General features: G+C 34.8%; 1 protein-coding gene across 2 annotated transcripts in view; it reads left to right on the top strand.

The window, feature by feature from the left end:
* SCUBE2 (signal peptide, CUB domain and EGF like domain containing 2) overlaps positions 1-7,585 on the top strand; it is a 60,174-nt gene extending 52,589 nt beyond the window's left edge. For both annotated transcript variants that reach the window (XM_032224904.1, XM_032224897.1), the window contains 4 exons: positions 1,606-1,803; positions 2,882-3,034; positions 4,781-4,860; positions 6,351-7,585. In XM_032224904.1, the coding sequence (XP_032080795.1) occupies positions 1,606-1,803; positions 2,882-3,034; positions 4,781-4,860; positions 6,351-6,503 (584 nt within the window). In that variant the 3' untranslated portion in view covers positions 6,504-7,585. The remainder of the gene's footprint in view (positions 1-1,605; positions 1,804-2,881; positions 3,035-4,780; positions 4,861-6,350) is intronic.
* Positions 7,586-14,310: the final 6,725 nt, after the last annotated feature.

Below are 14,310 nucleotides of genomic sequence, written 5' to 3'. Positions count from 1 at the left end.
GTTGGTTCCCTCTATGAACTCTGGGAAGGAAAGCTTGGAGAAACTTTATTTTTTACCATGCCATCCATACTTATGCAGCCTTCCATGAAGACTCAAAAGATATATTTCTCAATAACTTTTAAAAAGATGGTTAAAATGGAATGTTTGAAAGAACATATGGTGTCCAATGTTGCCAGGACTGGTTGTTATGAGAGAGATTTATTATAGGCTTAATGGGAATGTGGGTTGTTTGTGGTTTTATTGATATATGTAAACCACTGAGAATCCATGTGGAATCATTGGTATAGAATTAATATTGCAAAGTCTGGATTTCATTTTAGCTTGTTCCTACCACACACCCCAGTCTGTTACTGAATTAGGGAATATTCAACAGAACCAATTATTCCTTGGAGTTAAGAAGTAAGGAGCATCAAAGATTGGCATCACCAGGGTGCTAAAGACATTCCCCCAATGCCTTACACTTGTAAGTGTAAGAAATGATTTTGAGGGACAAGAGGAAGTGCTGCTACCAAGACAAAACTCATATAAATCTGAGATCAGGACATAACAATAACCTGAGAAAGCATTGCCTAATAAAGAGAGGGAGGAGGGAAGAACATTCAGACTTGCAAGATTCTATTACTGTAAACCTACAATTGGTCTGCATACATTCAGTTTCCTAATCTGGTCTACCTTGGAGAGCTGTCATTAGTCAGCAGCAAAATGTTGTCAGTGTTATCTTCTGTATATAGCCATAAAGGAGCAGTGCCTCAAAACCTAATCCCACCTAGCAACCTGAACAAGTCTATGATCAATGTACTGAAAGTACTCATGATCATGTGCCTCAGAGATCCAGGGTATCTAACGGCTTCATTTTTATCCAGTTTATTTGCAGGTCCTCAACTATATCAGTTGTAATAATACTCAGTACTGTCACCGTTTAACTAAGCCAGTAACGGTTTCTCCTCACCCTCCACAAATGGAGAGTGTAAGTGAATCATGGAAAAGATCAGAAGAAGGAGACCATTAGCTAGTTATTTTTGTGTTTGTGATGGAAAACGGGTTTTCTTTGCCATTCTAAGCAATGTATCTAGACAAACTGTGTAATGAGTAAGGGCCCTGTGGATTGGTTGCAATATTTGGTCAGCTTGGAGGCACTAAAGACAATCATAGTTTGGTTGAAATTATCGGCAAGCTTTGATATTTTTTCCCTTGCTGTGAGGAGATAGAACATGGTGACATGAATATCAGAATAGTTATGGCAGCTATGAATATGGCTACCATAATGTCATTGACATAATCCATTGTGTCAATTGGGTAGTCAAGTGCAGTAAAATAGTCATGTGGAAGGACTGTGTGTGTTAATCATTGTCAAACTTGGAAGATGCCAGGTCCACAAATAGGGTGATGTATGAACATACTTCATTCTGAATCATTGCAAGCAGTTGTATATTAACAATTGTTTAAGAAACTATATCACTGATTTCTATATAGAAGCTAAAGTTTGATTTAGAAAGTTTGATGAGTTTGGTAGCATTGGTTATCTTCATTCCACTACTACTCCCCACCCCTTTTATTTTGCATAGGCCATAATATAGATAATAGATTCCTCTTTCTTTTTTTCAGACAGACATTGTGGGGGTGAGCTTGGAGAGTTTACTGGATACATTGAGTCCCCAAACTATCCTGGAAATTATCCTGCAAACACTGAGTGTACTTGGACTATAAATCCACCTCCTAAGCGCCGCATTTTGATTGTGGTTCCTGAAATATTTTTACCAATAGAAGATGAATGTGGAGACTACTTGGTGATGAGAAAAAGTTGTAAGTTAAATGAAGTAGATTTTGTTTCGCTAGATTTCTGTGTCAGGTGTAGCTCTTTTTAAAGTGACATAAAAGAGATAAGCTTTGACTATAGACCTGGTTATACTAATGCTTAGGTTAGGGGTGTCAAACTGGTGGTACACAGGCCGGATGCATCATGCACAGGCCACGTCCACCCTAGCTCTGTGAAGGGAAAAAATGTCACAATGCATCACCTGATGGCCACGTGATGCCCCAAATTTGACATTTGTTGACTTAGATGAATCCACCCCAAATCTTGAAATTCTGTTGTTTTATTTTCCTTGGGCTGATGTCTTCAGATTAGATCAGCCTCCACATAGTTATATAAGTAATCCTTTTCATGAAAAAAAGATGTACAAATGATATGAGTCCCTTGTAGGTGGGAAAAGCTCCTTTTACAGTTTAAGACATTGCCTACTGAACAAAAGGGTCAACATAAAGGAGATCAGTATGTTGGATATTGAAAATCAGTGTTTTGTTGGCTTGTTTTGGTAGTAAGAACATCAGTAAATTTAATGGCCAATGATATTATCAAGGTATAACTGCGTAGGTACTCATCAGCATAGTAATGTGTTGTGAAACATGATTTTTAAATTTTTGCAGATTCTTTTCTAAAATTTTCCCCACAGCAGACTACAGAACTCTTATTTTGGAAACATTGAGAAGAGTTTGACAGTAAAAAGCACCAACTTTCTTTCATACTATGTTGAGAGCAACAGTTACAAAAGTTGAATATATTACAATGAAATTGAAAAACAAACTCCTCTGAAATAACAGCCTCTACTATTCTGGCACCATATAACTGTACTTTGATTATTGTCCCAGAATTCTCAGTTGATGGCATGTTTTCATTAGGAAAACACTTTACTAAAGGAGAGTTCAGTAGATAAACATATTGATTATGGATAGCAGTCATCTTCCGTTTTTCACTAAAAGAAACTTTGGTAACAGGCTAATTGAATGAGATCTTCGGGGAAAACTAGTATTGGGGTAATAGTAGGACCTTATGGGAAATAAATAGAAGTCTAATATCTACTTTGCACATTTTGTTTGGTAGCTTCCTCCAATTCTGTGACCACATATGAAACCTGCCAAACCTATGAACGCCCTATAGCTTTCACTTCCAGGTCCAAAAAGCTATGGATCCAGTTCAAATCAAATGAAGGCAATAGTGCAAAAGGATTCCAGGTCCCTTATGTAACCTATGATGGTAAGCCACGGTTAAAACTCAAGAAAATTTAAATGTGGGCATTTTATTTTTGTTACTTATATTTCTGCACTTCCATAATTGAAGAAGTTAGAAAGAGAAGATCTCAAGAAGATGAATAGGTAGTGAGCAGTTATTTAACACCTGAACTTTCCAATACGTGAAACTGTTGCTTGCTGTACTCACAGATCATGCTAAATCATAAGCAATTTGTTGATTTGGTCTACTATATATTGTGAATCCAGTCACTGTGAGATTGTAAATTGTAGCTTATGGGTAAATCTGCAAACCCATGGTTGAATTAATCATGGCTGGGCAATATATGAATCCAATCATAAGGTAAATAGTTTAGAAAATATTAGCAATCGTTGTGTTACCTGATGCTTGAACTGTTCATCGACCTTTATGATTGAAAGCCAATCTTGGCAGAGGTTAACCTGGAATATAGATATACTGTATAGTTTCCTTTATTTGGGGGAAATATATTTTGTTTATCTGAGAATACAGTTAGAATTTCTGGCTAGAAAACAGCAGTAATTGCATTTTGCAGCTTAAGACTTTAATAAAGAACTTTTATGAAAAAAATGTGTTTGACTTGACAGATGGTTTTCTAACATCATGCCACGTCTTAATAGTCAGCCATGCCAGGATACATCCTTTCTACACAAAATGATGTAGGGTTTACTGTACCTGATCAGAGAAATTATTATGGTATTTAGGGCCATGAGAGTAAGACAGATATTGTAGCTGTTTTCAGAAACAGTTCTGAATCTTTTATTGGTTTTTGTATTTTATGTAATACATTTTTTACAAGATATGTTCTGTGTGATATTGTGACTTCTTTGTTCCTTGATTACTCTATTATAGCTCAGATTATATTTTTAGATTTAAGAAGAACTATCACATGTTTTCATTCCGCACTGGGAAATGACTTTTCTCATAACCGTTCCAGTGGTTTCACACTTTCTGCTTTGAAGTTCAATTTGGGACTAATCAATATTTCAGGCCGAAGCAAAGAGAATTAGCAGCTTTCCCTCCGTGTGATCTCTGGCCATTATTCCAAATTAAACAGGAACTACCCTCAGGGTAACCACCACCCCCAAATAAATTTGGCTTGGGCATGATGAACTCCAAATGCCTGACATGTGTTTCTTTTAAAGAGCTAAATTTGTCTTTTCTGTAATCAGTGGTAACTTTCTGATCTCTGTTTTCGGAGACTGCATTTGTTCCAGAATTTTGCAACTGAGCTTGATATAATTCCCATAATGAAAGCCCATTTCTGGAACTCACATGCTTGCTATAAAAATAGCAAATGATGTTGAGTAATGGTTTTATTACACACAGACAAAGGGGCATAAGAATGTTGATGGTGGATATTTTTAATGCAATAAGTGTGTTTTTTCCTTAAGTAAAAAAGTTTTTGAAATGTTATACAAAGTAGAGTTTGTAAGAATACTCATGATTTGAACATAGTAGTATCAAACAATTACTATGGAAAACTTTGTTTCTGTCTTTTTTATATAGTTCTCTTATTGAAATTAATTTGGAATATATTAAATCTTCAAATTATGTAAGTAAGCCTCTAAATTGGTTGTACATTACAAAAAAAAATCCATAACAACCCTTGGATGCTTTTAAATTGCTTTAGGTATTTAAATGTAAATTATCATTTTTACCTAAATGGAATATTTTTGAGACTCTAACAAATACGATAAGCAAGATTAATGTTGCTTTGTGTGTTCTGAATAGAGGATTATCAAGAACTAATAGAAGATATAGTCAGAGATGGTAGACTTTATGCATCAGAAAATCACCAAGAGATCCTTAAGGTAATCTTATTTCTAACCTTGCCTGAAAGAAAATATGAATTAAGCTTTTTCATAGTTAAAAGATTTATGCTGTTACTCATGTGAAGTGCAATGACTCGGCAATGCATTAATAAATTATTGTGACAGAGGGAAGTGGGTATCAACTTAGGAAAGTAGGTATATCTTCCTAAAAAGAAGAGCTATCTGTTATTATTATTATTATTATTATTATTATATATTATACAAATATTGCCTTGCAACTCTGGAACTCTTGAATAGCTACTTGAGGCAGTGCTGATTAAAAGTACATTATTATTTGAAGCAAAAAAACAAAAGTGGTTTCTTTATTCATGTGCCCTGAGACTATACAGGTAGTCCTCGACTTAAAACTACAATTGAGTTGTAGCCCAACATTTCCATAGCTAAGTGGTTGTTAAGTGAATGGATTAAGTGAATCCATTGACTTTGCTTGTCAGAAAACCCCAAAAGGGGATCACATAAGCCTTGGACCAGGGGTGAAATCTACTTACATTCGCTAGTGGTTTGCAAATGTGAGCACGTGCATGAGCAGAGCATCAAAAGCGGACGTGATGATGTCTGGGCAGGTGGGTGGAGTCTGCTACCGAGAGCACCTGCAAAGGTAAGTAGAACAGCTGGGGGGGGCTCCGCTAAGCCACATGATTTAGATTAGCTACAAAGCAGGAAAACCTGCTTTCTAGCTAATATAAATCGTACATCACAGCTGATCGTCGGAAATACCAGTTCGCCTGAACCAGTAGCATTTTATTACTACCGGTTCAGGTGAACTGGTCTGAACCGGTAGCATTTCACCCCTGCCTTTGACACTGCAAACATCACAAATACATGCAAGTACCAAATGTTTGAATTTTGATCATGTGCCCATGAGGATGCTACAACGGTTGTATGTGTGAAAAATGGTCGTGTCACTTTTTTCAGTGCTGTTGTAACTTTGAATGGTCACTAAATGAACTTGTAAGTTGAGGACTATCTGTATATAATTAAGGAGGGGGTGGAAAATTTGAAAGTAAAAAAATATTATTTCCAGCTTATGAAGTGGTAAAGACAATAGAAAATGTTGATCTTAACATTGCTAAAATAGCCCTATGTTTTATACAAGAGTGCGAATACAAGAGTTCTTGCATGATACTGGGTTTCAGAGATTGTAATATCCATCAGGAAATACATCAACCATAGTGTAGAGAGGTTCACTGAGTTTGTCTCTCTCTGACTCATGCACACACACCAACACAGCTCAACCTATGTCTTAGGATAGTTGGTTTTAAAAAATAAAGACAATACCATCTACACTGCCTTGAGCTTCTCAACAAAAGGCAGGATCTAAGTCTGACATAAATAAAAATAATAGTGCATCACCTGGTTAATAGTCCTTTTCTGACTTTAGTTTTTAATAGTTACTATATTAGATGCTACACTTTTGTTTTCTTCAAGTCAACATCATATGATTAAAAATATTGAACTTATTCTTTCAGGATAAGAAGCTGATAAAGGCGTTGTTTGATGTCTTGGCCCACCCACAGAATTACTTTAAGTATACAGCACAAGAATCTAGGGAAATGTTTCCAAGATCTTTTATTCGACTGTTGCGCTCTAAGGTCTCCAGATTTTTGAGACCTTACAAATAATGTTTATTACATTTTTTTAAAAAAACTTTGAGTTCTTAACTGTACAGGCTCGTTTTATATTCTTTTCATAGGGCAGTCTGGAGGAAACTGATGAGCCAATTGTATACAACATGTATATTTTAAATTAAATATATAATTATTTCATTTCATGAGGTTTTTTCCCCTTTTTTCTCATTTTCCACTGGTGACTGTCTGTTTTAGAAAAGTTGCCCAATTGTCTTGAAAGTGATGCAAGGATGAACTAATCATGATTAAGTGGATATTCTTGAAAAGCAATTTTTGAAATTTCATGATGGCAGCAGTTTAAAAGAGTGGATCCACCATTTTGGAAATATCCAATCAGTTCACCTTGGAATTTCAAAGATGAAGAAGGCAGCACAAGCTTAAATGTTGCTGTGATGAGAAAGGAATGGTTTTCAAAGTGTAATTTCAAACCAAACCAAAGAATGATGTGAGTCTTGTGCTTTTTCATTAAAAAGAAATAGTACAATAGACTTTCAAGTGGATTTTAAAGTGAAAATAAACTTTTTTTTAATACAGAATCCATTATTTCTCAAGATTCTGGTAGCCAATTCAATATTTATCATTTATTTGAGTTACCCTGGAAGAAAAGTGAAGATTTATGTTCTCAGACATTCCAATACAAAATGAATAAAAACTGTGTGTCAGGGATGGGGGGATTCCCATGGGGAATAATTCTCTTATTCATGTATGTAGGCAATGATAAGTATTTTTATATGACATTTCACTGTATAAATATGTTAAGTTTATGTTTAAAAATTACCTTTAAAAAGATAATTTAAATAAAGAAAATACAGTACATTTGTATGGCTGGGATAGGATTATGTTATGATATGCAGTAAAAAAAAGTAAGACAAATCACATTATTCCATAGCTTCTTTAATTAATTTGTCAATGCTGTATGTAACTTTGTTCTTTTTTTCCCCACACTCCTGTTCATAAATTATTGACTGATTTCTTGACATGCTATGCAATAATTATATTATTTCTATCCTTGTTTTCCACAAGAGGGCAGCATGTGGTGCAAATTTAATTCTAAATAAACAGTATCTTTTGTTTTATCCTTAGTTTTTTAAAAAATAGTGTTCAGAAGGAGTGCATGTAAGTGTATCTGTGATATGTGCAGAAGCATAGAATTAATATAAGTTGCTGATTTTAAAAGGCAATTAATTGCAGTCTTTAAGGCTTTTTCTTAAGGTTCACTGTTAAAATGACCTTAGACTAGAAAACATGGGGTTACAGTATATCAAAGATAAAGGTAAATAGTGAATTTCAAGGTGAGGCCATGTAAGAGAATCCATCATATTCCAGGCTATTACCTTAATTGTCTTTCCTGCATATTGCAGAAGGTTAGACTAGATGATCCCCATAGTTTCTTCCACAATCTATTTATTTACACATAAATACAGTGTAATATACATACAACTTATATGCCATCCACCTCCCAATGACTCTGGGCAGCTTACAATTAAAAGTAAAAAAGAGGGGGGGAAAGAAAATGAATAGTCCTAAAACATCACATAATCAACATCCCACCAGACCCCAATCTACTAGTGACTCAACTTTTGCTTTGCCCCAAAGCCTGGGAGAATAGCCAGATCTTTAATAGCTTCCTGAACATTATCTTTTAATTCTACAGTTCTAGGTTAACTGGTGGCAAATGCAGGTTGCATCAGTTATTGTTGTATAGTACTATTCAAACTACACGTGTAGAATGTTCCTCCAGCCATCTCATCTAATAATCAGTAGACAGCTCACCTTAGATAATTATTGGAAAAAACACAGGGTTTGATATATTAACATAAGGAACATAAGGTTCTAAGCCTACCATTATAGTCATTCTTTCTTACATACAGTGGAGCCTCTGGTCACGACAGTAAACCGTTTCAGGACTTCGGTTGCAACCCAATTTGGTTGTGACTGGAAGTGAGGCTGACTGAGTATGCATGACCCCCCCGAAAAGGGGGTGGCAGGGAAAATCGTCGCAGCTGTGTTCGATCGCCACTCAAGGATGTGTTCGCAACCACAGTAAAACATTTAGCAGACTTTTTGGTCAGCACCTGATTTGGTCGTGGTTGGAAGTGTTCGTGACCCGAGGTTCCACTGTACTTATAGTCTTCCAATTAGACAGTATTTTTCTTGAAGAATGAAATTTGGAAGCCTTTGAAAGCTAACCAGATTCATCCATATCCTCTCTAATCTTTGAACAACCATGCTTCAAGTATGTCTTATGAGTCTAAAGGAATTCATAGATTCAGAAATTAATTCAGAAATGTATTTGTAGGAGGGAAACCTGCAAGTTCTGAAGAAAGAACAAACAGACTGGAAGATATTTGGATGTTCTGGCTATGGGTCATAAAGATCTTTCTGTAAAAGAGATGACTCACTGTTTTGAAAGGCTAAACATTAGCTCATCAGTCAACTCAACCTTCATAAAAACTCCAGATATTTTGCACATGAAGAAGACTAAAACACTAAAAATACTCTGGGGATGTCACTTCAATTTAATTACTCAATATACAAGTTGGGATGAAATATGGGCTGCCAAACTTTTAAAGACATCTGCAAAATTAAAAGAGGCAGCAGTAAAAATTGTTTATATGTACCATTTTATTCCAGTGAGACTAAAAGCATAAATTCTACTCTACCAGCTTAATGATTCATTATTTGGTGGAGCCTCCCAATTATCTTAGACTTCTGGTCCAAAATATTTGCTACTATATCTGATACTGTTTCTGCAGTATTTTATTCAGTTCCTTTATTAAGCTTACTAACAAGGGAAATGAGTTACAGTTCCTTATTTTATTTTATAAATAGTAATATCAGCTATTATCCTTCAATCCTTTGCTATTAAATCATTAATGGAAAATGGGAAAAGCTCTCCCCATTCAAAGCAGACTTTCAAAGGTTTCATATATAAGACTTCTATATGGTGAGAATTAAACTCTTAACAATATTTCATCAATCCTCCTGGTAAGCATTAATGGATAATTAATTCAGAGTGTAATCATTGGAAAATTTAATTAGAATATAGAAAGGAGATATTACTTTGCAGATATTCCATTTCTGTTGTTGGTATTATTTGTTACCAAATGTTGATTAAAGATCTGTAAGATGATGTGTAAAATATTATAAACATTTTTTACTTCTATATATCAAGTCTTCTGGGTTCTTTTTAAAATTAAAGTTGTACATGTGAATGTGATAGCTAATATATTAATCCTTTGACCCATCATTCAAATAAGATCACAGGAGTAGCAATTTGTTTAAATCACTCAAATTAATTTATTTTCAAATTTAATCAGGTTTACAGCCTGGAAATAGTGATAATAATATTCTTTTATTAGTCAACCTGTTTTTCATATATACAAATGTCCATTTTGTGTGTGTGCATGGATCACTTCATTTCAGAAGTAATTTCTAGAGTACTAAGCACTGAAGGGAATGTGTAGTCCATACTTATTTTATCACACTGTTTGGGATATCTTCCAGTGCCTGGGCAGTTCTAATGAAATATGATGACTCTCAAATTGAAATTATTCAGTTATGCAGCTTTTCTCATCATGTTTATGAATAATTAACAGCCCCACTCTTGCTTGTTTCATTATTTCATTAATGTGATAAGGCTATCTTCTCGATGTTTTGCTTCCTTCTAGGTAGAAGGGGTACACATTTGATTTGCCAGACTTAGAAGCTAGGCGTATAAGTGTATCTTTAATAGTGGTTGAAACTGTAAGACATCATAGGTAATGTTTATAGATAAACTCCCATTAAAGACACCGAAAGTACTTCTCTCCAAGTTACTTGGAAAATATTAAATGCACTCAAGCAAACACTTCCATAGAACTTTCTTTCATTTGAGTGAGGATCAAGTGGTCAAGAGAAATACCTAAAATGCTCCAGATTTCCACACTGATATAATATTAATGACCCAGTTAATAGTAGGTCTTCATAAATTGCTCTCATTCTTGGCAACACTACATTTCAGGACAAAGGCCCTAGTGATAGAAATTACTTAGAAGGAATTTAAAATAGTTCTTTTCATAAATAGTTTAACTCTTCCTTTTTCCAAGGAGACCAAGTGCAATAGACATGGGAAGCACTAAACTGCTTCCTGAAGTTTTATTTTCTGACTAAACAAATAGAGTGATCCGATAGAATTTCTTCCTAAGATTTGGTTAACTGTTGCCCTTTTCAGAAAGAAAGAGAAACAGAAAGTTCATTGCTGAGAGTGACACAGAAAAGCAAACCCCATATCCAGCTTAAATACCATATTTTTTGGTCTATAAGATGCACTCCCCCCCCCAAAGTGGGTGGAAATGTCTGCAACTTATAGAGTGAATGTTGCCAAAGCCCCACTCACCCGCCGGCCCCCACTCTTCAGCCTCTGCCTCCCAGCAATTTGCCTCCTTGTAATAAACAGCAAACAGCCTGGTCAGCTTCAGCACAGCCTGATTTAGCACGAGCAGGCAATTGGTGATTGAATCTCCCTCCTGAAACACCACTGATCAGCTGTTCCAGGCTGCAGGGATCACTGCCACCAATCAATGCTGCTTATCGCTGCCTCTGCATGCCCCATTTTTGGCCTCCATGTGCCCCATTTTTAGCCTCCCTGCGTCCCGTTTTCGTGCCCCTTCCAGGTGGTAGTTTCAGCCAAAACGGGCTGAAAATAGGACACACAGAGGCTGAAAATGAGATGCGCAGAGGCTGGAAACAGGACATCTGGAGGCCGAAAATGGGGTGCTTGGAGGCGGCGATGGGTGTCGGCAGTGATAGGCAGTAGCGATCCCTGCAGCCTGGAACAGCTGATCAGCAATATTCCAGGAGGCAGATCCAACTGCCAATCAGCTACTTGTGCTAGATTTTTTTTCTTGTTTTTCTCTCCAAAGGCTAGGTGCATCTTATAGTCTGGAGCATCTTATAGTGCGAAAAATATGGTACATAGGTTACAATGAGTTATTTATTCTAATGTGGAACCAATTCATATTTATTTCACTGCTTAAAGTACATCCAAAAAATTTAGAATCTTCACCAATTATTACTTCAGCATGTGGAAAGCTAAAGGGGAATTTTACCATCAAAATGATGTTGCAAAAAGAATCGCAAAGATACCTACTTCCCCACTACCATTTTTCAAAGCCTGCGGTAGCATCAGATGTTCTGCAGAAAGAAAAAAATGGAAAAAAAGAAATAAAAACATAGGCTGTATTTCCACTTCTCAAGCTTCTCAAGATTAAGTAACTGTTTCCTAAATTTGAGAGAGTTTTAAAAGCCATTTGTGATTCAATTGCTGAGGAACCAGATGAAGATAAAATGCTTCTGCAAAAATGAGAATAAATTTATCCTTTTATGCTTTCTCCTACAATTTTTTTTATTTTTTTTTTAATTTTTAAACATAAAAGACAACATAAAAAAAAATTCTCATCCATTACATACAGCATGTCATTTGGTTACAAGCATTTGTGCATCCATATTTTCAATTACATATACAATCACAGATTTTCCGGCTAATATAACTAGATACCTCACTTGCATTGTACAACATATATTCAATTACGATTAATATTTCTTTCTTTTCAACGAACCTAATTCCCTTGCATTCTTGATTGTCTGTTTAATAACAATATACCTTTATGTAATCACTTATCTTATTCTGAATATTTTTACAGTGTAAAAGAAATTACCAACTGTTTATGTTTATACATCACTACTTTCAATTATACATAATCTCGCCAATCAGCCATCGAATATGCTTATGTTCATTGTTGTCCTTGTACATCATACATTCAAACAAAAATGTTATTCCTTCATTTTTAAACAAAATATTCTAAATACTCATCTCATATATATATACCAATCTTTCATTACTTCCTTATTAAAATTATTTATCAACAAGATATCTTTATAATATACACTAGAGTTATGCATAATATCACCAATACTCTATCAAATGTACATAGATTCATTATTATCCTTATCCTTCATTTAAAACAAAATATTTTAAATTATTCAATTCATATATATGTCAGTCTTTCATTGTATCATTATTAATCTATTTAACAACATAATTGTATTATCACTTATCTCCTTCAATTAAAACATAAGTAAAACATTTTTCATTTCCAGGTTTTTTTTCCCAGCCACTGATAAAACAAATCCCATATCTTATAAAATTGCTCGTCTTCTTGTTCTCTAATTTCAAATGTCAATTTACTCATTTCAGCACACTCCATTATATTTCAAATAACTTCCTCCTGTTTTGGTATTGTTTCATTTTTCCAATTTTTTGCAAATAAAAAAATCTCTGGTTTAAGGGCTATGTGTTTGTGTATCATTTTCTCTAACCACATATGAATTTTAGTCCAATATCTTTTGGCTTCAATACAAGTCCACCACATGTGGTAATATGAGCCCAGTGTCTGATGACATTTCCAGCACTTTTCCGATTTATTCTTGGACATACTTGCAATTCTTGGGGGTATATGTCACCTGTAAAACATACAAAGTTTCTCTATATGCAATTGACATTGTCATTTTATAATTTTGAGACCACAATTTCTGCCATTTCTCTAAATCAATCCCCTGCCCAAAATCCCCCCCCCCCAAAGCTATCATGGTTTCTTTAACTTGTTCCTCTTGTAATTTAACCTCTAATAAATATCCATATAGTTTTTTAATTACTTTTTCATCAGTACCTGTTAAAATTTTATCTAACTCAGTCATTTTGTTGTAAAGACCTTTTGATTTTCTATCTTCATTATATCTAGAGTGTATCTGCGCATATGAATACCAATTCATTTCTATTCCTTCTTGTTTCAACTCTTGGATAGATTTGAGTTCACCATCTGCATTCAGTATTTCAACATATCTAACTGTTTGTTTCTTTTTATATATTGTGGGATATGAAAATGCTTCAACGGTTGATATCCAGACTGGAGTTTTTAAGTAGTGTAATTTTTTAACCTTTTCCCAATTTAATAGCAAAGCCTCCCATATATAATGTCTTCTAAACTAACCATGTGCTTTAGTTCCCTTATACCATAAAAAAGCATGCCATCCCAGCAGTAAATCATGACCCTCTACATTCAATAATCAAGAGTTTTTTTAGTGTTATCCACTCCTTAATCCACATCAGGTTTGTTGCTTGATAATATAACTTAGGTAAACCCAATCCTCCTCTTGTTCTAGCATCTTGTAGCAATTTGAGTTTTATTCTTGCTTTTTTCCCTTGCCAAATAAACTTCAAAACTATTTTATTTAGATCTTCAAAAAAGTCCTTGCCCAATCTGATTGGGATTGTCTGAAACAGGTATAAGATTCTGGGTAAAATGTTCATTTTAATTGTAGAAATTCTTCCTATCATTGATAGTTGTAGGTTTTCCCATTTCATCAAGTCAGTCACAATTTGTTGCTTTAGTCTAGTGTAATTGTCCTCCTTAAGAGTGCTGCATCTAGCTGATAGGTATATCCCCAAGTATTTAACCTTGTTCGTGACTTGAATCTGCAAACCTTCCGCCAACTCTTCCTTTTGTCTTAATGGCATGTTCTTTGTCAAAATCTTTGTTTTGTCTTTGCTTATTTTCAAACCTGCTACTTTTCCGTATTCCTCTATTCTTTCTAACAATTTGGGTGCTGTCTCTAGTGGATCTTCAAGGATAAAAACCAAATCATCTGCAAACACTTGTAGCTTGTATTCTTTTTTAAAAAAATTTCATTCCTTTTATTTCTTCTACTTCTCTATTCTTTCTATTTAAAACTTCTAATGTTAGGACAAAAAGTAACAGTG

The sequence above is a fragment of the Thamnophis elegans genome, chromosome 1 (genome assembly GCF_009769535.1).
Source record: "Thamnophis elegans isolate rThaEle1 chromosome 1, rThaEle1.pri, whole genome shotgun sequence".
Lineage (NCBI taxonomy): Eukaryota > Metazoa > Chordata > Lepidosauria > Squamata > Colubridae > Thamnophis > Thamnophis elegans.
Note: the sequence above shows the minus strand (reverse complement) of the source record. Positions and strands in the feature narration are given on the sequence as shown.